The 22,368-nt window shown below is 37.9% G+C and overlaps 1 protein-coding gene across 4 annotated transcripts in view; it reads right to left on the bottom strand.

Annotated features, from left to right (window-relative positions):
* Positions 1–939: 939 nt before the first annotated feature.
* The window catches only part of TBC1D8B (TBC1 domain family member 8B), a 28,802-nt gene continuing 7,373 nt past the window's right edge, over positions 940–22,368 (bottom strand). The window contains exons 3-21 of one of the 4 annotated variants that reach the window (XM_079318567.1): positions 20,829–20,947; positions 19,998–20,223; positions 18,845–19,085; positions 17,582–17,789; positions 15,813–15,980; positions 15,106–15,255; positions 13,821–13,971; positions 13,378–13,592; positions 12,817–12,934; positions 11,461–11,746; positions 10,119–10,248; positions 7,029–7,127; positions 5,843–5,911; positions 5,400–5,640; positions 4,672–4,737; positions 4,471–4,554; positions 3,588–3,644; positions 3,158–3,255; positions 940–2,841 (exon numbers count right to left, since the gene is read on the bottom strand). In XM_079318567.1, coding sequence (XP_079174693.1) covers positions 2,437–2,841; positions 3,158–3,255; positions 3,588–3,644; positions 4,471–4,554; positions 4,672–4,737; positions 5,400–5,640; positions 5,843–5,911; positions 7,029–7,127; positions 10,119–10,248; positions 11,461–11,746; positions 12,817–12,934; positions 13,378–13,592; positions 13,821–13,971; positions 15,106–15,255; positions 15,813–15,980; positions 17,582–17,789; positions 18,845–19,085; positions 19,998–20,223; positions 20,829–20,947 — 3,131 coding nt within the window. In that variant the 3' untranslated portion in view covers positions 940–2,436. Of the gene's footprint in view, positions 2,842–3,157; positions 3,256–3,587; positions 3,645–4,470; positions 4,555–4,671; positions 4,738–5,399; positions 5,641–5,842; positions 5,912–7,028; positions 7,128–10,118; positions 10,249–11,460; positions 11,747–12,816; positions 12,935–13,377; positions 13,593–13,820; positions 13,972–15,105; positions 15,256–15,812; positions 15,981–17,581; positions 17,790–18,844; positions 19,086–19,997; positions 20,224–20,828; positions 20,948–22,368 lie in introns of those variants that run through there. The other 3 variants (XM_079318568.1, XM_079318569.1, XM_079318570.1) reach the window with 3 other exon arrangements.

Here is a 22,368-nt window from a genome sequence, read left to right as displayed (position 1 = left end):
CACTTGTTACATCTACATCTCCCCAACAATCAGTCCATGATCCAGAGGTTCCAAAAGAAGAACCTTGCCAGTTGGGCCATTGCTTGAGTGCTGCCAGCCTACTGGAAGTGACCTCACTGTACCCTCCACCCTGTTAAGACTGGAGGCCTGGTCACTGTGACTAGTCTTCCTGGATCAGCCTGCAGGTGTATTACAGGAACAATTTAAAGACACGACCCTTTTTGGGAAAAAAATATAGACAAATTGAACAAAAAAATCCATGCAGTTCATAAAAGTTATTGTTCCCCTCTATATCCTAACTTCTCACCTTAAACCTGTATTGATATATATATGTTCCTTAAACATAGATATGACATCTGACCAAGAGCTACTACACAGCTGACAAAGGCTCTAGTCTCTTGGGTGGGCACTAATAGAAAAGGGTATTGTACAAACTAAGCACCTTTTTACAACCAGGTAACAACAGAAGGTTGCTGTACTTGCAAGCTCCTTCACCATCTTCTCTACTTAGATCTTCACATCTTGGCTGTCAATCAAAATTGAATTTTAAGACTTTCATATCTGTTACCTTGATTAGTAAACAGCTTTGACCAAAACAGTATCTCTCATAAACCTACAAAAGCTTTTGATATGGGCAGCTGTATCTATTCCCATGAGGTTCTGTTAATTTTCATCATGGCTATTTGCAGAATTCCTCACTGATCCAATCTTATCTGGGTACATCCTGGACTAGAGAAACATTATCATCTGCTTTGTATTTCAAAACAACTTTGTGAAAACATTTTTTAAAAGTCATATAATGTGGCCTCTCCATATCCATATAAATGGATAAATTATTTTTATATTTTTTACATAAAAATACAAATCAGCACAACATTGTATCAACTGCAATTGCTTTGTGAAGGCTTCAGGAAAAAAAGCTTCCTCATTCTCCACATATATGATAGAGCTTTTGGACTTCTTCGGTCAACTTTATTTTACATTAATACCGTAGAATATTGAGGAGTGAGACAATTCATAAATTTAACACCAACTTCAATGATAGCATTTCACAAAGTGCCTGTAACACAGTCAGAAATTCATTTTATTCTTCATTCACACTAGTGAAAAGCCTCAGAAAGATACCATCCCCATTCTGCTTCTTTAAGAAAACATATACAGTATAAAAATAACATTGCTCTGCAGAGAAAGATTGTCATACAAACTTTAGAAACAGACATTTTAAACTAGTTTAGCACAGACTCTCCCTTTACTTTGCTATTGTTGTTAAAAATACAAGCTCTTACCCTTCTCTAAATGCCTTCTAGCACCAGCTACCGAAGATTCAAGGTCAGTCTTTGTTAGCTTTTACACTGGCAAAGCTTTCCTCCATAGGATCTCTATTGTATCATATTTTCTTTATATTAAAAATTTCAAGTCAGATTCAACAGGGTTTTCTTGTTGCCTTGAATCCCGACAGACAGAAAATTTTAGAGCAGCAATAATCCAGAGTGCTATAGAAAAGCAATAGTAATTACTGGGTTGAGATATGGACTCAGGGTAGGCAAAGAAGCAACTGCAATCTTGTCCCTAAGCAGCTCAGCAGTCAACACTTGGCTACAGATGGCCTGTGCTTGGACTTTCCAAACACCAGCAAAACTACATTTCATCCAAATGCTCCTAAGAAGCCAACAATGGCTCCTCTTGCCAGATAAAGTACAACTACCATGTAGTCAGACAGATTTAGCCACTGCTTTCCCTTGATTTTAAACAACTAGTATTAGTTTCTGCATCCCTGTGAGCCTAGATGACCAAATAAGCTTCCATCCTTTTCACCTTGTATTTGTACAAGGATTGGTATGAAAATGGGACAGAGGGGCTGGAATCTACTTGAGTCCAGACCCATGGGTAACATCAAAGCAGAGGAATTATGAGCAGGGCAGCTTCCTCTCATGGTCTTGTGTTACCACAGCCTCTTAGTCTTCACCTTGCTTTGACCCCGTCAAACAGAAGCAATTGGGAAATATCTAATAACTAATGACTTAATAAGGTGGAAGACAACCTCCAAGCTGTTGACACTCCTTAAAAGTGAAAATGGAAAAAGTCATTCCTTCTATCACAGAGAAAAGAACCTGGAGAGCACCTACTCTAACAACAGTCATTCAGACAGGTTTGCAACAGGTACACATTCAGTATCTCCAAGCAATGCTGCATGGTTTAATAACATGGTAAAGACAGTTTATTATTCAGTCCCTTTTTTGGGAGGGAAACTTATGAACAATGCAAGAAAGTGACTGTGCTTCAGTGTTTTTATTTACATTACATACCAATAATTGATATTTGAAGCTAATTCTTGTAACTTCATTCCTTATGTGAACACCAGACTTGATTTCCATAGGTGCAGCCTTCATTTGTAAGCACTTTATGTGATTAATTCAGAGTCAAATGTAAAGAAAATTACACTCTGGTTCTTGCTTTAAGTTGTAAATTTTTAGCACTCTCTATTTTAGCTTTTATGTCATGAGGTTTTTCAAAAAATCTCACAAAGGATGGCTCATTTAATAAGGATGCCAGAATCTGTTCAAAGGCAAAAGACCACTCATGGTTCCCTTCCAAACTGTGTGCTCTACTCCCTTCAGTCTGCTCAGAGCTGCTTTCCTCCTGCCTCTCTCTGGGCACTTCAGCAGCCATTTCTGTAACTGGACTCCTGAGAGGTGACATGGGACTCTGCAGTCTTCTGCCAACTTCTTCCATTTTCAGCAGGAGGCTGGTCACTACTGCAATAGCCCGATACAACAGTTCCTCCTCAGGATCCCCATGGAACAGATTGTAGAGAGTTTTTGAAAACTGGATGAACTGAGACTATGGAGAGATGTAGAGGAGACTGTTCAGAGAAGAGCAACACAACTGTCCTGTTTCACTACTTGTGTTCTCAGGCCAGAGCCTGCTGCTGCCTGGCACCTGGTGCAGCTGTTCTAATGACAGCATGGATTAGCCCTGAGAAACCTGTGTGTGCTTCAAAGTCCCTCTCTCAATACATTACAGCAGCTTTAAATAGCTACAATTTGATGTGAAGATTTGAAATTAAAGGGATTCTAAAAATCCTTTAGAAATATTGTAACAGGACTTAAAGGGTAAACTTTCATGTCAAAATAGACTCAAATAAGACTCAGTTTACCTGATTCATTCTTGGCAAATCCTTGACGTTTTCTTCTTTTTTAAGAAGTTCATCTTGCCATTGCTTCAGATATGCCTGAATATCAACCTTCCCCTTCCCTTTTTGAAGGGGAAGAAATAATAAATAAATAAATAAATAAATAAATAAATAAACAAGAACTAAGAGCTTCCTATGGGGGATGATAAGCAGAAGAACCAGCATGTTCCATGTCATTCCTTCTCAACAGAGTGGTGGGCCAAGGACTACACAGGACCAGAGTTCACTTTTGCCTTTCTGCTCTCTTAACTACACTTATGTAAGAGGATAGAATGTTAGCAACATGTTTAGGTTGATGTTACTTAACATATGCTGTCACTACACACTTTCTCAGCTCTACTCACCAAAAGAGGCAGTTACCAAATGAATTCTTTTACCAAATGGATTCTTTTACCTTTTTCTGGGCTGCTCTTCAAAGAATCCCTTTCAAGATTATCCCCAACAGATGAAACTACAATTTGAGGAAAAAAAAAGTTATTTATTTCAGAAAAGAGGATGAATGTTACATTTCCCTTATAAAAAAATCATTCCTTAAGGGGCAAGACCCACAGTGTTCTCAGCATGGATTAGGTCAGTAAGGAACCACATGGTGAAATCTGGATACTTTCTATAAAAATAGAAGCCACTATGGGGCAGAAGATCAAATGAAACTGCTATCAGTTAAATAATCTTTATAGAGTTCACAGTTCACGACTTGAAGAGCAGCAGGAACAGTAGCTATATATTGTATACTTTGGGCAGATTTTAAAAACCAAAAAGGGATATGTCTTCCCTATAAAAATACCACAGCTTTCAAGAGTATTTGAAACAGATTACTAACTCCATAAATATATTAAACACTTTCCAGCTCACTTGGTCTAAGAGCAAAGAATTTCCAAAGACTTACTTATGTGCCTCAAAGTAAGTATGGATTTGGTATTTTAATTCTTGAGGCAGAAAATACCATTCCTTTATGCCCAGGATGAAACAGCCATCACTTCAACACCACAAGAAGCTGCCTACAATGCTGAAAAAGCCAACCAAATACACTCCCTATTTCCATGTAAACACCCATGAACCTTTGAATTCAACCATCAGATGAGCTATGCACAAATTCTGCAAAACTTTAGTAAATTGTAATTATCTACAGAAGATCTTCACAAGGGATTCTGTTAACAGGGAAATCCTGGATTTGCTGGATTTACTAGTTTTTAGAAGAAAGCTCCCCATTTTTCACTGTATAATTAATAGCTTCCTTCTAGTACTGTGCAGGCAAAACCTGACTCTCTGGAGCTTACCACTGAGTTGGCTGAAGTGGATCAGTTCTTCTCTTGAAAGATCATTCCCTTTGGAAGAGTTTAGAGATTCTACTTCAGTAAAAGCTGCAAAAAAATTTTTGAATAAAGTGGGTTCTTGGTGCTCAGGCATTACCAAAGCAGTTATAATTATGACAAAAACCAGGAGAGAGCTCTCCCCAAATGTCACCATTTCTCACTTACCTGGAGGGATGTGCAACTTAAAAAGAAGCTTGAGTTTGTCAGTGAAGCTTCCATTATACATCGTATCTGTTAGGGGAAAGGACAGTCTATTCAACTGGACCGAACTTTAAAACACCCTCTTAACCTAAACAATCCCACCCAGGGAGGTTGGAACTGGACACATGCCCCACCTTACAGGGAGTATAATTAGATATGAAGCTTAAGGAAAGCACTATCACCTGTGGCTAAGCCTGGGGTTAGCCTAGACTGATGAAAGAACACTAATAATGTCTATGACTTGCTAAAATAAAATCACAGCACCAAAGAAATATGGCACTGTCTCAGCATTTCCCTTGAATTTTTGTTTCCTGAATTATACCACTTTGAAAACAAGATTAAAGGAACAGAGCAGTGAGCCAAGAAAACTTTCAGTTCCTCAGAAGTATAAGGCATTGGTCATCCTGCTCCATCTGTGTATAAGATGACATAGTATAAAGATTTATCATAAACCAAACAGGCTGGGCAATGAGATCAGACCATTCCTAATTTCCAGATATTTATGGCCAAGCCATATTTAAATTTAATCTCCAAGAGGAAATTATTCTGTCTGTAATAAAAATCCCACTATTCAACCCTGTGTTAAGAAACTAAGTCTCCTTAGCTCTTTGTATAGTGTATGGAAGGTGATACACGCCAGGACTATTCCCAGGAGCCTTGTGAATGTGCTCATGTATGCTTTGTTGCCATACCAAGAACACAGGCAAATTGTTTGAAGTTTATAAGGCAGCTGGAGTTCTCATCCATCAGTCGGAATGTCCACAGGGCCAGAGAGTCTCTGTTTGCACAGTGAGACCAGGGGCTCAGGAGATGACAGAGAACCCTGAACTGCTGGCAATCAATCCGGTACTGCTCAAGGTAGGGCAGACTGGCATCGTGATGTTGCAGGACAGGACTATTTACACTCCAGTAACAGGAAAGAAAATGCTCCTTCTGCAAAGCAAAGATAAAACATTAGGGTTTTGGAAACGAGAAGTCTCTCTTGGGGAGAGATGTGAGGAGTTAACTATGTAATCAGTAGTACAGCTGGCATGTAAAACATATAGGAGTCCAACCTTTATCTCTATTTACTAAATCCATTTCAAATTCTACCGTTAAGATGGCTCTTTAGTAAGTGAGGAAAATAGCACATTACCTTGAATAATTCATAAAGCTCTTCAAGTTCACTAGGACTGAATTTTACTTCTTGAGACACAACACGTAGCTGAAACAAAATTATGAAAAAATTAATTAACGTGTCTTCCCTTTTTGGAGTAAGCCCATAGAAAAAATTATAGGAGACTTAAAATTACATTAACAGACACTGGTTGCATATTCCAGGTTTTCGCATGTTACAATTAGAAGTAAGAGTAGCACTTCTTTTATAAAGTAATCAGAGCAGTATAGATTAAAATAAATAATTTCTCAAAGAAAAGAAAAGCTTAACCCTCATTCTGTTACTAACATACATGGAGCCTACACTATGAAACCCAGGAGATAAAACTCAATTATTTATAATGACATAAGATATAGCATCCTTTAAATGGGCAAATGCATGTTCTACTCTCAACAGTGAAGCTGAATACTCATTTTTTAAATTTAAAAAAATTGATCACAGCTTTTTAAAAACAAGGTTTGCTATAAGACCAATATATATGTTTTGTAAAATGAAATACAACAATACCACCTTAGCATAACCACCAGCATTTAGTTTCTGTTGCTACAAGCCACATTTACTACAGAAAGAAGCACTGAGTGGTGGACAGATTAGTATTATCATCAGGTATTGGAAATGTGCCACTTAAGAAAACAGGCAAACAAAGGAAGCTCCTCACAGCCTCCACCTTCATTGAGCAGTCAGAATTGAAAAGATGAATTAAGCAGATGGAGAACTGCCACATTACCAGACATTTACCCACAACAAAGACAAAAAGCAACCCCTGTTGAATGTACTACAATAACCTCTTCAGTGCTGCTTCCTGGATTAAAAATGCTTAATTATTTTACTCTGTGGTGCTCTATGCCTCTAAGAGAAATGAATTAACATCAGCAGATAGAAATATAGGTCAGCCTGTTCCAATCCACACAAAGTGTGAAAGATACGCCGGCCTTTAGAAGTGGCTGGCAATGGTGTTATTTATAACAAGACCAGAAGGTCATGCTGTGATTCACAGACTGAAAACATCACAGGCCAAGCCTCAGTTAACAGACACCCTGCAGACATGAGGGGGTCCAGTATAAAATCATATATTTGGCTCTGGAAACTGTAGCTCGTCTCAGAACCTTCCAAAAGCAAATGAATTTTATCAAGAAGAAGGCTGAAACTCTTCCAAGTCACTCACCACATTCTGTTTGGTTGTAGTTTCCAGGGTCTGGATCACATAAAGCCTGTTCCTGCAGCGCAAGCTCTCAACATCCTCATAGCAAATATCACCGTATCTCTGAGAAGAAAAACACTATTCCATGCAATCAACTGTTGGGAGACACATCTAAACAAGCATTTTTGTCTTTCTTGCATCTAAGCACAACACAGGCATGGACAATGGAAGAACACAGAAACTCTGAGGAAAAAGAAATTATTAGAGCCCTAACATTCTTCTTAATCAGTGTAATTTTCAAAAGGGTGTTTAAAAGTGCTTCAGGAAGTGAAGGAGAAAGAAGAAACTGGAGTAGTTCCCTGTGTGGGAAGACAAAGGAAGAGATTTTACTGTGTGTTGGCTCTATACCCAACTCTGCTATCACGTGGTGACTACTACTGCAAGGCAGCAAACTCTTAAGATGTACATGTTGTCAGGGACTGAAGTTCACTCTAGTGAAATTATGAAATCAGCTAAGTAGTTTCTGAATCATTCCTGGCTACCTCTTTAATTTCTGAAGAACATGAAAGGTGTCTGAGCACTAGAGGGAATAAATGCATTTAAGGAAAAGTGGGATAGGAAGCAAAAACTACCAGAGAAATTACCACAGAAATTGTGGAACAAATTATTAAACAATTAAAATCTAAACAGAAACCAGAAGATCAAAACAGGACAACATTGTTTATCAAGACCATGTCAAATCAATTCAATTTCCTTTTATGAGGAAATCCAGTAGATTCAACTCCTCTTCTGTAATGTTTTTAAACACTTTTCAGCAGCACAGGCAATCAGGAAAACATGGCCTAACCATGACCACCATGCAGCATGGACAAAACTATTTCTAATAACAAACTCTGAGAACAAATGAGTGAAAAATAACCAAATTAGGCAAGACTTCCAGAAGATTTTCCACAGTGTGTTTGTCCCTTTATCAGCAACACCCTTTTAACCTGATACGAAAAGCTGCAACACAGACAAGAGTCTGAGCACATTAACTCTGATGAAAGATTAAAAGAACTGGTTGTATTAAATCTAGAAAAAGAATAGATGTGACAACTCCCTTTTGGAGAGCAATCTGTCAACACTCATTCTTTTCACTTAGATGAGACTCATGATGAGGCTGGACTCTGACTGAACAGCCTGATCTAGCTGTCCCTGCTTGCTGCAGGGCAGGTGGGATTAGATAGTCTTTAAAAGCCCCTGCCAACCCCAACTATTCTATAATTCATTCTATGACCAGACTTGAAAGCGTAAATGATGAACAACCACCTAATAGCAACAAGGAACTACAGAGAAAACCACAGCCAACTCTCCTCAATAGTGCTTTCTGAACATCCAAGACAAGTTATACTTGATATTTTTCCACATGGGCAGAGAAACCCTAGAATGGACTCAAGTTTTTGCAGATTTTCCTTTGTGGAACTGTTTTAACAACACTAAACTTTTTAAAGGGTGATCTGGGTGGATGCTGGACAGGAAGCTGCACTGGATAACCTGTTTTCTTCCAGAACTGTATTTGTATGTTCCTGTGGAGACTGTTACCCACATTCTTCTGGTTTTGAAACAAAGTGGAAGCAGAGAGAAATTGCATCTCTGAATCGTAACTTATTCACTGGTCTGGCTTCTGAGCACTGACATTGAGCAATGGCCTTAGTAAGAATATAAATGCAATATATAATGAAAATCTGAATTAATTTAATGTGATAAAATGTTATACAGTCTTCCATTCTCTAGGTAAACATGACTTCTTCATGCCTGATTAGACTGTCAGTGTATATGCATTTGTGCATGAGTTAAAGGACTGAAACTGAACTACATTTTAAAATTCAACTCCATACCTTTTCACTTAAACTCATTTCTCTCATGAACACCTGTATAAACAACAGTATCACAGACAGTATCTCTGTTCACTTCTTCATAATTTGCAACTTATTTGCAGAATGACAAGCCTCCATTGCAGCAATCTTCCCACTTCAAAATGTGTTTTATTTTATTTCTGCGGTGGTATGGAAATAAAACCCTTCACCAAGCAGGAAATTGACTATTACTCTGCCTGAGCTGTTCTTAAATATGAGACACTTGCCAGCACTGAAGAAACTTAGCTTCAACTGAAGAAAATAATTTGCATAAGGAGCTGTGAGATAGAAACTGGGATATGGGCCTTAGAACAGGACTCTCAGCTTGGAAATGGATCTTCCAAGATCCACTTCCAAAGATCTGCCCAAAACAATTTTCAAAAGCCATATCAAAGACTATTGATACTGTGCTGTCTCCTGCAGAAGAAAGTGACTCTTTTTCAGTCGATTCCAGCTCTGTGGAAGTTTCAACTTACATTTCTGAATGCAATATACATTATTTACCATATCTGGTCTCTGAAAGTAGAAAGTATTCTGAAAGTATTAATCCTCACTTTGAGCTCTCAACTATTTTTTTTTCAAGAATCTTACAGCATGTTTTCAAATATGATTCCTCACTATAATATTCTTATAAAACAATACTACAGCAGAACAGACTTTTGTATGATTAGCCCAGACTATAGAGACAGTTCCAAGTGAAACTGAGTTTCTGATTCTTTACATTGTTCACCACATTAAAAGCTGCACCCTATTCTTAAAAAAAAAAACAAAACAAAGAAGATGGTTTCTAAATTGTACAAATTACAGTTAGTTAATCTTTTTTGTGTCAAGGTCAGGACATTTTTTCAGAAGAGATATACTACTGATTTTTTACTAAAAACATGACTGTGAATCAGAAAACAAAAGACCCATCATACGGATAAAAGAAACTAGTTAACAGAAAAAGCAAAATGCGAACATTTCTTTCAGCTTGCCTTTCACTTCCTGCGGGTTGAGTAGAAACCTATCTACAAATAGATTAATAGTCTGATTCACATCATGGCAAGGGAAAAAAATGTCTGATGGAAATCTGGGACAAAAAGAACAAACTAGCCAAATTTCTACCAATCCAGACAGAATTTATACCCTAGTTTGTACAATGCAACTGCACTGTTTCAAAGTAGCCCATGAAACATTAGCACTGCAGGAGATGCAAAAACATGCCCACAAGAACACATACCTCATTTGACTCTCGGATCAGGTCAGTGATGTCCACTTTTGGATGGTCACTCTTTGTATCGCTGAGGTTGGAGCCCTGCTGCACAGCTGGAGGCAAAGGACTGTCTTTGTTAGTGACACTGTCAAAAAATCTGCACAAAGCAAACAGATGAGAAATCAGCAGGAACCAGTTTATCACACTAAAACAGTAACATCAGCATCTACTGAAAAAACAAAGAATGTCAGAGCCAGTAGCACAAATGTGCCACAACAGTAACAAAGATACTCAAACATGGGAACTGCCCACCCAGAGAAGGTTGTAGAGCTCTAGCCTTGGGAGTTTTTAAGACTGAGCTTGTGTGATCTAGTACGAGCAGTAATCCCCATTTGAGTGGGAAGTTAAACTAGACTCTTTTCAAGGTCCCTTCCACTTGGCATTTCCCTGGTTTTTTAATCCATTACAGCAAGGTTGTACGAACCGAAGCAGAGAAAAGGGATTGTCCTGAACTGTGAACAAGACAATCTTAATTCCCCCAGATGTATAAGCCAAAGACATGGCTGATTTGTACCTGCTTATCACATCTACATAACCAGCTTAAATAGATCCAATGGAGAGGCCAGATTTTACAATATCACCAGACCCTATGGTCTCATAACAAAATTTACATTTTCCTCAATAATTCTGTAGCTTCTACCCCATTCAGAAAATTAATAATTTCAGTTCTTAACAGCCATAACTTGTTAACTCCTATAGCACAGTAGTTCTGCTGTTCTAATACTCCATAACATACAATCACAGCAACAATGGAACTTAGTGAAGAGAAAACTGTACAAGTTTTGTTTGCAGTACATCAGTTTAAAGCATACTTCACCTTACTAACATAGAACAAGTATCTCATAATGACTGAACTCATCACATCTTTTTGGTCTTATTTCTGTTTTAAACCATTAACAGCAGAGGATTCAGCAGCCTAGAATACAAGAACTAAGATGAAGAATTTGCTGCGAGTAAACTGATGCCTGAACTGTCTGGAACAGTCATTATGTGCTTTAGATCATCTCATCAAGGCAAGCTGCCTTCTATACATGATGTAAATTCAAAGTAAAAAGCACCCTAGTTTTTCTTTAAAATTCACACAATAGTTATTGTTTTAGAAGAACTTGATATAAGATGGGGTTTTCAAAGGATCGAGGCCCACTTTCCAGCCACCTCCTTCAGAATTTCAGCCTGAGATGAACATTAATTCCTATGAAGCCTTTGGAAGTCTTGGCTAGATGCCTTCTCATCTACCTCAGAATGACTTATCTACATGTAATTATAGAAGCTGCTATGTAGCTTGAAAAAGTAACAGTTACACTGATACCTGTTGAGAACAGTGACTGCTTCTGCATCGTCCTTACAAGTGAGCAACTTCTCCATGTTGTATTCCAGCACTGCAAGGCCCAGCTGCAAGATTGCCTTTATTCCATCATAGAAGAAACAGTCCACCACATTGACTGCACTTTCAATTGGCAGCACACTGATAAAAAGGGTAAGGAACCAGGAGAGAGAGACTGAAGAGAAAAAAGTCATATCCATCATGTGGTCTGTCAACTGAGGCAAGTGAACTCTGATGAGCTCCTCAAACACTGCCTGATCTACCAAGGCACCTGCAGGGAAAGGATAACAAAACCACCACCCAAATCTTAACACAGAGAAGCACACTTCTCACAGAACTAGCCAGAAACAAAGTTCCTGTCCTAGTGCAGCATTGTTGCACAATCACACACAGTCCAGCTGCATGGAACCATTGGCTCCTTCCCCCATGCTACAAGCTGTGCTCTCAACGTATGGGGCCAGAGCCCTGGACATGCTTGAAGTGTGTTGGCACTTTGATGAGTGCACAGCTGCTTTCAGTGACTCACACTCCCTCTGCACCAAGAGAGAAACTTCATGTCTCATTTTCTTCTAACATATGCACCTGTAAGAAGTGCATATGAGATCAAAGGCCAAATCTAGCTGTGAAGTAACTCCTTTTCCTTTATCTAAACTGTCTGAATTTCAAATAAATAGTATGAATTGCAGTTATAATTCCAAAAGAACAATGCAATAGTCTGATTATTTCCTAAGTAGTTAACCCTAGAATACTGACAATATCTGAAAATCACATCCATGCCTATTTAAGGAGGATTCCTCGGTATAGTAGGACCCACAGCTGGTCCGTGGGCCAGAGGGGGTGAATGAACAAGGCTTGTTTTTGAAAAGTCATGATGTTTTCTGACCAAGGCTGTTGGCATGGAGACAAAGAAGAGAAGGAGAAGAAGGACATAGCCAGGAAAGAAAATCTGCATCTGGGGAAAGTATTTTTAGAAAGGTCCTGGGAAAAACAGAGGTGGAGAATTTTTCCGCCAGTAATTGTTATGTTGATTTATTGTAACCAATTAATAAAGTGTAAACTTCATAGACAGTATGAAAGACAGCATGCTGTTGTAATAAACAGATACTAGCCTTCTGAAATGTAGTGTGTCTATTTGTATGCCATGCCTGCCTCAATAGCAACACATGGGATGTTCTCTGTAACCTCCATTTTCTACTCCACATTACCAAAACAAATGCAATGGTTTCTCTCCCTGGTCAGTCTTCAGCTCATTCCTTACATTTGTTCTTAATGAATAACCATTGACATTCAATATAGGTAGATATTCCATTCAAGATAGATAAAAAAGCAGATGGATGTTACCAATGATTCGGCGATTGAAATAATCAGGGAGCATCCTTTCACACACAGCAACCAAAAGCCAGAATGCTTCCTCCTCTTTAGCATACAGCAGAAGCACTGATGTCAGAATATTCATTGCCTGCAACATTCAAACAGCAAAGGAAACATTAAGAGAAAAGACAGTGAAAACACAAATGGTATTATTTCTTAGAATCTGTATTTCTGAAAGCACTTTACAGCACATTTTTTAAAGTATTGGGATAACCTACAGCCATATCTAGGACAAGAATTTTAGTTCTATGGTGTTAAGTACAGAACAGCCTATCTAAAGTTCATAAAAATATTTTGAAGTGTTATATGTCTTGTTAGAATGCAAGTTATATATGAGTGGACATGACAGCATTTATAAACTAATTCAAGTACAATATAAAAACTCATTTTACACAATGGCATGAAAGTAAGTGAACCACTACGCAAGAAATTATTCCACATTTCTCTGACAGATTTTATGAGCTACTACCACACTGCCACCATGAGCTAATATTTCAACAACCAACACTAAGACTCTCAAAACTGCTATACCTGACAATATCCAATTTGTGGATTCCTGAATGCATAAGCTGTAAGAACTCTTCTGAGGGCAGAAATTCCTGTGTCACTTTGAAAAGCAGGATGTTCTGGCAAGGAGCGACGTAAATCTCGTTCAATTTCATCAGTAGCCAAAGTGCACGTTCCTAAGGACTTTTCCACCAACTTAGTGTAATAACCAGGGTTGGATGCCATATCATTTACAGCACCTGCCAATACATTGCATTGCAAGGTATTAGAGGACAACAGTAAAGTAGTAATTTGATTGTTTTCAATTTGTATAAGAATTTTGGTGACTACTAAAGTACCTCACGATTCTCCAGATATTACTGAAGTAATGGGTCAGAGTAATTCTACTGAAAGTAAAGGAATCACTAACAATGAAAATTGCCAATGATGGCTCCCAAAATAAACCAATTATACTTGTTATGCAATACCTGAGAAGAGTAGCCAGAGTTCTCCTCTTAATGCCTCTGGGATGCCTCTTACAACTAGGTCTCGAGTCTTCTTTGTTCGAAACATGCTGACCCCATGGCCCCGTTCTGCAAACAGGATGTTCCACGACTGTTCCTTCATTTTTTCTTTCAACTATGAAAAGCAGAAGATAACAAGCATTAAGTATACTGGTAGACTCTCCTAAGGTTTCAGAGAAAAAAAGTAAATTTTGCTCCCAGTTATAGTCATATAAACTGGAAACTGCAGTGTTGGCATCCGTATTGATGTGTGAAATGAGTGCTGAAGCAAATCAGAGCAAAATCCAGCCTCTGTGCAGAGCACAAAGTTAGCATAAAATGCCAACTCATACATGACCTACTATTCTTTAAAGGAGGTTTACAGAAGATGAGACAGAAAGTAGATCTAATCCAGTATCCCATCTGACAGAAACCAATAACTGCCACAGCACAGGAAGGTTAAACAGACATTTCTCTGAAGCAAAGCAATTGTTGATCGAGTGCTCCAGCTCCTGTGAGGCTCCAGGGCTGAGACAGGGTGAATGTCACCACTACAATTTCTGTGCGTACAGCACTAAGATTTAACATTGTTAAAGCAATTAAAGGTGCTGAAAGTAAAAGTAGATTTTGTTCACTTTTCTTCAACATACTATAAAAAGCAGGGTTTAAAAATCTGGACTCCTTTTTGTCCTGCCCAAAGGGTATTTATTTTCTGGTATTTCTAATATAAAAAATTGAATAGCTTAATTTACTCAGTTCTGCCCAAAGACTTATTTTGAAATAAAACTGTCTACTTGCACATAGTACAAAGAAGTAAAAACTGGATGTTTTGCTGCAAAAACAACTACAATATTCTCCAGAGCATAACTTTGTTAGACAGTGGTGCAAAAGAAGGAAACAAGGAAGAAGTTAAGTCAACTTCTTAGAACATTCTCAAGCTCCCAGAGAGTCTGTAGCAACTTTGTATCTTGAAAATTCAGATAGAAATGCAACATTTTCACTATCATAAAACATCGACTCTTTCCCGAGAGGTAGAAGAGCAGGAGAAATGAACTCCATGAAGATAAGGCATACCTTTATCAAACAAGATAAGCAGAAAATTGAATAGAGCTGTAAAGAAGCACCCTGTGGACTCCAAATACAGAAAATGCAGGTGAAAGAGGACTGGCAAAGCCCCTGAGGAAATCAGCAGCCTGGCTGGAATTGATTTTGATATATTTCACTCCTTTCCAATTCAATTCCAAGAAGTGTTGACCATTTTATCCCTTACCATTTTAGAGTCAAGGTTCTCAGCATCCTGAGGATGGTAGACAGTCATTAGTGCTTCTGTACTGACAGTTTTGCTGTTATCTCTCTGGCCCATCTTCAACTGTCCTGCACCAAAATCCTTTGGATTGTCAGAGGCAGAACCAGTTGCAACCTTGAAAAAAATTTAACAGCAGCACTCATAAATAACAATCCTTCAAGAAGCAGCACTGATACCAGATCATTGTTCATTATATTAAGTTACAGGTGCTACATACAGACTTCTAAAATAAATGATAAAAAGCAGTCCCTGCTCTGCACAGCTGGGCTTTCAGGAGGCTGCACTTGGGAAAAAAACCCAAAAAAATCTCTCAAGCAAAAAAGGAAATTATGAAAGGACAAGTATTACAAGTATTCATAATGAGAACTAAGAATATGAGGATAGGGAGACCTGACCATCCATCACCAACAAAAAAACCCCATTCATACAGTGAACTATATAGAAAACCTGACAGCACTTAAAAACAGCATTACAGCTGGAGTTGCTTTTCAAACCCTGATGAAAAACAAGTTAAAAGAACCCAAACCAGAATCCATTCACAGCAGCACCATTGTCCAAGTCATTCTCTTTCACATGAGCAGAGTATTTATTTTTCCAAAGTTTAAAATCAGAGGTATGTGACTTATTCCTATGAGCAAATACTAAGAAATTAGAATTGCCAGAGCAGTTACCTCAGTACTTATGATGTGTTGTGGACTTGCAGCTGCATTGCACTTCATTCTGAGCTTTGTCACAAGCAGTTCAAAATCTCTCACCTCTGTAAAACGAAAAGCTGTTTTCCCTTTGGTACTAATGCTGACTCCTCTGTTGGCTGGATCTGTTTTATCCACCCCTGTGACCTATGGAACCCAGGACATACAAATTAAGCAGGGAATTTTACCAGCTTACTTATAAAAGAGAAAACCTGTTAAGAGTGCATGTGTAAATGAAACAGTATATGAAGCACACAAGCAGACTAGGTAACACAAGTTACAAGCTGAAAGCTCAATTGCCTGTAGCTTTTAGCAAAAGACACTACGTATCAGATTTGTGATGGACCAGAAATCTTAAAAAAAGTGTTCGCAGGTGTGAGTGCTCAGCTTATTTGAAAACTTTCTCTCCTTCTACCTGCTGAAGCAACTGCACTTTTTTCTTGCCATCCAAAAGCAGAGAAAGCATGACTTTTGTAAGTAATCAAATTAAACAAGTTTTATAAGATTGGATTTTCACTAAGAATACCCTGTCAAAACAGCTGCCATAACACATGACAGCTAGAGCTGACTTTAAATGCCATGATGGAACAGTTACAGATTAGAGTAGTTAAAACCATTTAATCACACAAGTTCAAGTGTGACAATCATGAGAATCTAGACTGACTGGCATTGCTGATATATTCATATTTTTAAAGGTAAAGAATGGAAAACCACTGAGCACATTGTTAGAGGTAAAGAAGGAAAGACCACTGAAATGAGGTAACTGCAGTCCTGTAGAACAGTGAGGATTGACAGTCCATATCAATAAATCTGGAGCCAACTCCTTTAACATAGTTTCTTACATTATGGAAGTCTCTATTGTTTGCAGCACTATTTACAGATAATCAAATAAATTGTTTTATGTAGGTGGGGAACATCCAGTGTATTGCTGAAATTTGTAGAATTCACTCCCCATGTTAGGTGTCTTAGGCAGTGTGTACACAGAGCATGTAAAGCAATTACATGAGAACCTGGTTTATTTGTAGGCTATTGTAAAGTGTGTCTGGTGTTGAAGAAAAGCTTTTAACACTGGAAGACTGAAATGTGCCAGTGTTCCAGGTCACATGAAGTCAAGACAGGAATGAAGAGAGCTGGCTTTTTTTTTCACCAGAAGTTATTCTGCAGTCTACTATAGCACTCTGTAGAAATTCCAAAGTTGTATCCTTTGCTATATGGTCTTCATTCTGTCCTTATAGTCTGTTGAAATTATCAACTATAATGGCATTGCTACTTGCTCACTTGACAACTGGATTTTCCTACAAACTTTTGAACAGACAGCACTGCTCAAATGCTGCAAAAAACTGCACTACTGAGCCAAGAAACACAGCAGTGTGATTACTAATCTTCAAAATCCTCTACCCACTACAATTCTTTACTTCTTACCTTGAGAATGTCTCATTAACTCACTTACAAGTACTAAAAGCTTTTTCATTCAATAAAAAAAAGTATTAAAAAATTTGGATTCTGTACCAAGCTACAGAAATAAGAGCAAATAGAAAAGAGAAAGAAAATAGAGAAACAAATCTGAAACATGAAAGTAGTTCCAGAAACCTACAAGCACAATTCCTACATGTAGTATCCAGGATTGGGGAAAATACATAGCAACACATAAAATAAGGAGACTCTAATGAAAATCTGCTAAACTGACAATAAACTACACAAGTGCAAAACTGCTGGTATAACAGACTCTGATTTGTAGTTTACATTACCTCTCTCAGTGGAATGATTACACTGCACAGGCTGCCATCCTGGCTAGCAAAGCAGATGTAGTTTTCTGAAATGCACATTTTCCCATGGGTGTTAAAATGACTGAAAGGAACCCATAAGAAGCACTCATGAACTTCCTTCAAGGACTCTTCTTTAGGCAGCCTGAAGAATGCACTAAACTGCTCACTGTGGGCATGGCTCTCCAGGCCTCTGGATTAAAAACAAAACACATTGGTAGGAAAGAGAAAAGAAAAATTAAATAAGTTTTAAATTTCTTTACCAATAAAAAGTCAAAAATATCCTGGGAAATGACAGTTAAACATCATGCTCTCCTCTCCCATAATCTATGTAGTCAGTCTGGAGGGTTCAATGTTTTTCTTGAGGAGGCAACAAAGGACAGGATCACACCTACCTGTACAACCACTTAACAAAATATTTAAATATGCCACAAAACAAGACCAGATTCAATAATATTCTTACACAGTAGAGCTCTACAGGGCCTACAGGTAGTGCAGGAAAGATACTAATGTGCTCTGTTTCCCCACACATCAGAATAAACCATTTAAAACTAGAACAAGTTTAGGCTTGATGTACGGTTAATTAGCTAGAAATGTAGCACAAGTCATAAACATCTGCCATGGGCTAATTTTTCATAGACAACTGCAGCCAGAAACAATATTTTGGTTGTACAGCAATATCCCTCTCCAGCATTGCTATCAAATTGAGGAATCAATGGAAAAGGAATTATGTTAACCATTAAGTTAGTGATCTTCATATCTTTCCCACCACCCAAAATGATACTGTACCTCATGAAAGCTACGCACCCATCTGCAACTCACTGCTTTTATCACTCATCTCCAGGGGCTTTCAGAAAAGCCATGCAGTTATCATTTCACATCTATTAAATTATTTGTTCCCCACCTTATCCTTCCTCATCAGGTATCTCTGGAGATACTGTAGCTCTAATCTGAATTTTCTAATCCTAACTGCTGCAAGAACACCTTTTCAAAATTCAAACTAATATAAACCTTTCAGCACTGAAGATTTGGTCATCACCTCCTGCCTTCATACAGACTTTGGATCCTGCCAAGTAACAACAAATTACAATGCCTCACATGGCTTTGGCCCAACACTTTAATGAAACACTAGGTTAAGAAAATATCACCTTTGCTGATATTTACTATCTCCTTGAGTCAAGGAATCTCTTTGTCTTTGCCTAAATAAATACTGGGCCCAGAAGAGATAAATTATAAGCAATGCATTACCTCTTGGTGATCTGCAGAGGGTCGTGAAGGACTGGATCATTCTCAAATGTCTCTTTGTCAAAAAGTCTTCTAACTGCATAGTTTGCCAGCTGCTCCATGAGAAGGAATGTTTCACTTATGTGCAAAAACATGGAAAAATAATGATCCTCCCCATGGGAGCACACATGAATGCTCTCTGTCAGAATCACATTGGACGTTTTCTCAAGTTTTGATATTTCATCCCAGGAGATAATAAGTTTTACTGAAAATAAAAATGTAAGGACATGTGAATCAGTCCTCAATATCTGCCTGTATTAAAGAAATGCAGTAGTAGCAGTACTAATAAAATACAATTAAACAACATAGTCAAATGATAACACACTTGAAAAGGCTACAAACTAATAAGCACAAAATGCATTCTCTTCATATTTCCTAAAAATTTATTCCATTAGAAAGAATTTTATAGAAAAACATTAAAACACACACCATGTATAACAACACAAGTTTACTTCACCTTCTCCTTGCTCTTATGTGAAACTGCAAATAGTAAACAAACACCATTATACAAGTCAACCCCTTTCAATAGCTCACCAACAGGTCTTCTTAAATTAAATTCATCATGTATTGGCATGTGGAGCCCTTTAGCTATGGTATTTCTCAATACAGATCAAAATCGGCCCTTGAAAGGATCCTATTTTCTGTATGTTTTCCATTTTTCACATAAATACAGTTACAGTACACACTATTAGAGGTATTTGTTTAGGCATTTCAAACTAATGTTACATGGGGAAAACCAGAGTTATGTGCAATTATCACCAGTGTGTCGTCCACCCACGTGAAATAGTAAGCCTGTGTGTGAAGAAATATCTGTAATCCTCATAGAGTTAATAATATAGCATGAACTGAAGATGATGGACAGCTTTCAGCTACAGTCAACTTCTAGAAGTCTGCCTTCTCTCTGAAGTTTGAATTAAGGAAGTATAATAATGGATATTGTGTAGTATGTTACACAAATACATGCATTTCCATAAATTATGTTGGCAGTTTCTGCTCATCTCTGTTGACATCTGCTCACATTGCAAAACAGCTCCCTGAGCACATAGGAAGAATTCCTCCTATTCTGAAAGATAAGTGTGAAGCATGAAGGGACAGCTTAGCATCAAGACTTACTTACTTTCTGCTCCAAGCAAAAATGAGTAGAAGCTAAGAAAGTTGGTACTAAGATATAGCCATCCTTGACAGGGCACTCTGCCCTTCCAGTAACTGCATGAGTAGTAGGTAATCAACTTCTCCTGCTCTGGTAATCCAAAACACTTCTCAAACTTCATAAGACCTTCACGAAACTTCTCAGGATCATCTTCTTTTACAAAAGAATCTTTTCCCTCTTCAGCAATCAAACCCTACATCAAAAAATCACATTACTTTATGCATGTGTCCATGCGGGTGGTTGTCATATATGCACTGCATGCACACAGCACAGCACTCTCCCAACAGGAGAGTAAGTTTTAGCATGGGAAGAAGAGTCTGAGGATCAAATTATAGGTCACAAATGAAATGTGCAATTTCAGACTCATCCACCAAGTCTCCCATACAGCTTAGGCAAGACATACTCCTATGTCTCCTCTTCTGAAACAGATATATTTTCCTCACTTAGTCCCAAGAGTTCCTGGGCTAAATATTTAGCATGTATAGAGTGAACAAAAATAGACCATATGCTTCGCAGGCACTGTTAAAACCATGTGAAATAATTTACCAACAGTTTTAGACCACTATCTAAAGGCACTTGACATATAATCTACCAAGTGGAGTTTATGTCAAACAACCTTAGTTGTGGGGCAGAGAAATAGGAACAATGGCACATGTTAACTTTAACAGTCACATACCACTCAATCAGAATAGGCAGCATTTCAGTGCTGCCTTTGAATATTCTACAGAGGATGTATTACTTGTGTACAGTCAAAGAAAAAAAAATACTTAGCCTTTTCCAATTATGACTGTTACTTACTCTTATCTTTCCCTGGACAAAGCTCGTAATGTCCTCATTTGAATCAAATACTGATAGAGTCTTCATAACATTATGTTCTAACCACTCCCAATGTTCTGTTATTTCTTCTCTGCTGGATCCTATTGAAAAAGAAAGTATTACTTTAAATTAGGACAGATTTAATCATTTCACCAGAACTATTAACCAAGAGAATACTTAGCACATTACCAAGTCACAGAGTAATTTAGATACACAAGTCATAAATTTCTTAATACCTCTTGTGAACACTGAACACGCATGAAACATGGGCACTGATGTGTTTTTATCTCTCAAGTTCTTTATGCAGGTCTATTTCTAGCATTTAAATCCAAAAGCATCTCAGTTTTGTCAACAACAGTTCCTTTTTCTCAGCAGCACCTCTCCAACACAGACAGTACAGCATCACTGCACCAGTCGAGGTTTAATAGGCCAGAATGTGCAAAATGTGAGACCAAACCCATGAAGCTCAGCAGGAAATTAAATCTGTGCCTCTGATATCCTCAGCTTTGATCTTTCGGCCTACAACAGTTTCCAGAGCAGAACTTCAAGACTAGGGCCTGCTGTGCAAAATCCTTAGCATGTGTGAGGATGTAAAAGCAAAAGTCACTGGAACCATGGAGGCAGCAAGGACTGAGATGCCATGAGTAAAACCACAGGGTTTCAGCAAATTCAATATAGAGTCAGTGCTTTAAAGACAATGACTCCCCATCAGATGCTGGGGGACAGGGAGAATGAAATAACTTACACAGATTTGAATAAAAGCATTCTAGAATGTAAATTAATTGGCAGCTTCATCCTCCACAAGAATGCTCATTAATCAAAACAGGCAGTGTGATCACATACTATTAATACCCTCAAGCAAGAACACACCTTGAACAATTGTTTTTTTCTCAGTTTACTTTGTAAAGAGTAATTAACCAGCTGTCAATGGACTCCAGAGAATTAAAGTGGCCCTGTGAATGAATATAAATTGCTCAAAATATAGTTAAATAGTTTAATAGACTGTTACACCACATTAATAGACTATTACACTGCATTACACCAGCTGGATTTGCAACAACACTTAACAAATTATATGAAGACTAATCATTTTTCTCTCTTTTCCTTTTTCAGACTACACATGTAGACCAATTATTTAAGTCACAATGTGAATCAGAGGCCCAGAGGCGACCCAGGAATAATGAAACCTTTTTTGCAATTGTTTAAATGATTTACGAGCACTGTTTCAGACCCTTAATATGTACTGGCAAAAAAAAAGTGTCATCCCTTGAATTTCTTCACAGAAGAAAAAATCTAACACAATTAGAACAATTATATTAAGTAGCTTTCTGTTGTAAAGCATATATATGCAGCACAAAATCTATATAAATTTAGTCCTGAAATTATCACCCTTTGCATTTTCCCAAGGGCTAACCTGATGGAAGTAGAATTCCCCAGACTATACTTCCAACATAGATATGATATTTTTTTGACAGCCTGTCACCAGGTCTTTTTCAGAAGTAGCCCTGAAATGTTATTTATT

The sequence above is a fragment of the Erithacus rubecula genome (genome assembly GCF_903797595.1).
Source record: "Erithacus rubecula genome assembly, chromosome: 15".
NCBI classification, from domain to species: domain Eukaryota; kingdom Metazoa; phylum Chordata; class Aves; order Passeriformes; family Muscicapidae; genus Erithacus; species Erithacus rubecula.
The sequence above is the reverse complement of the archived record's forward strand: the minus strand, read 5'-3'. Positions and strand labels throughout refer to the sequence as shown.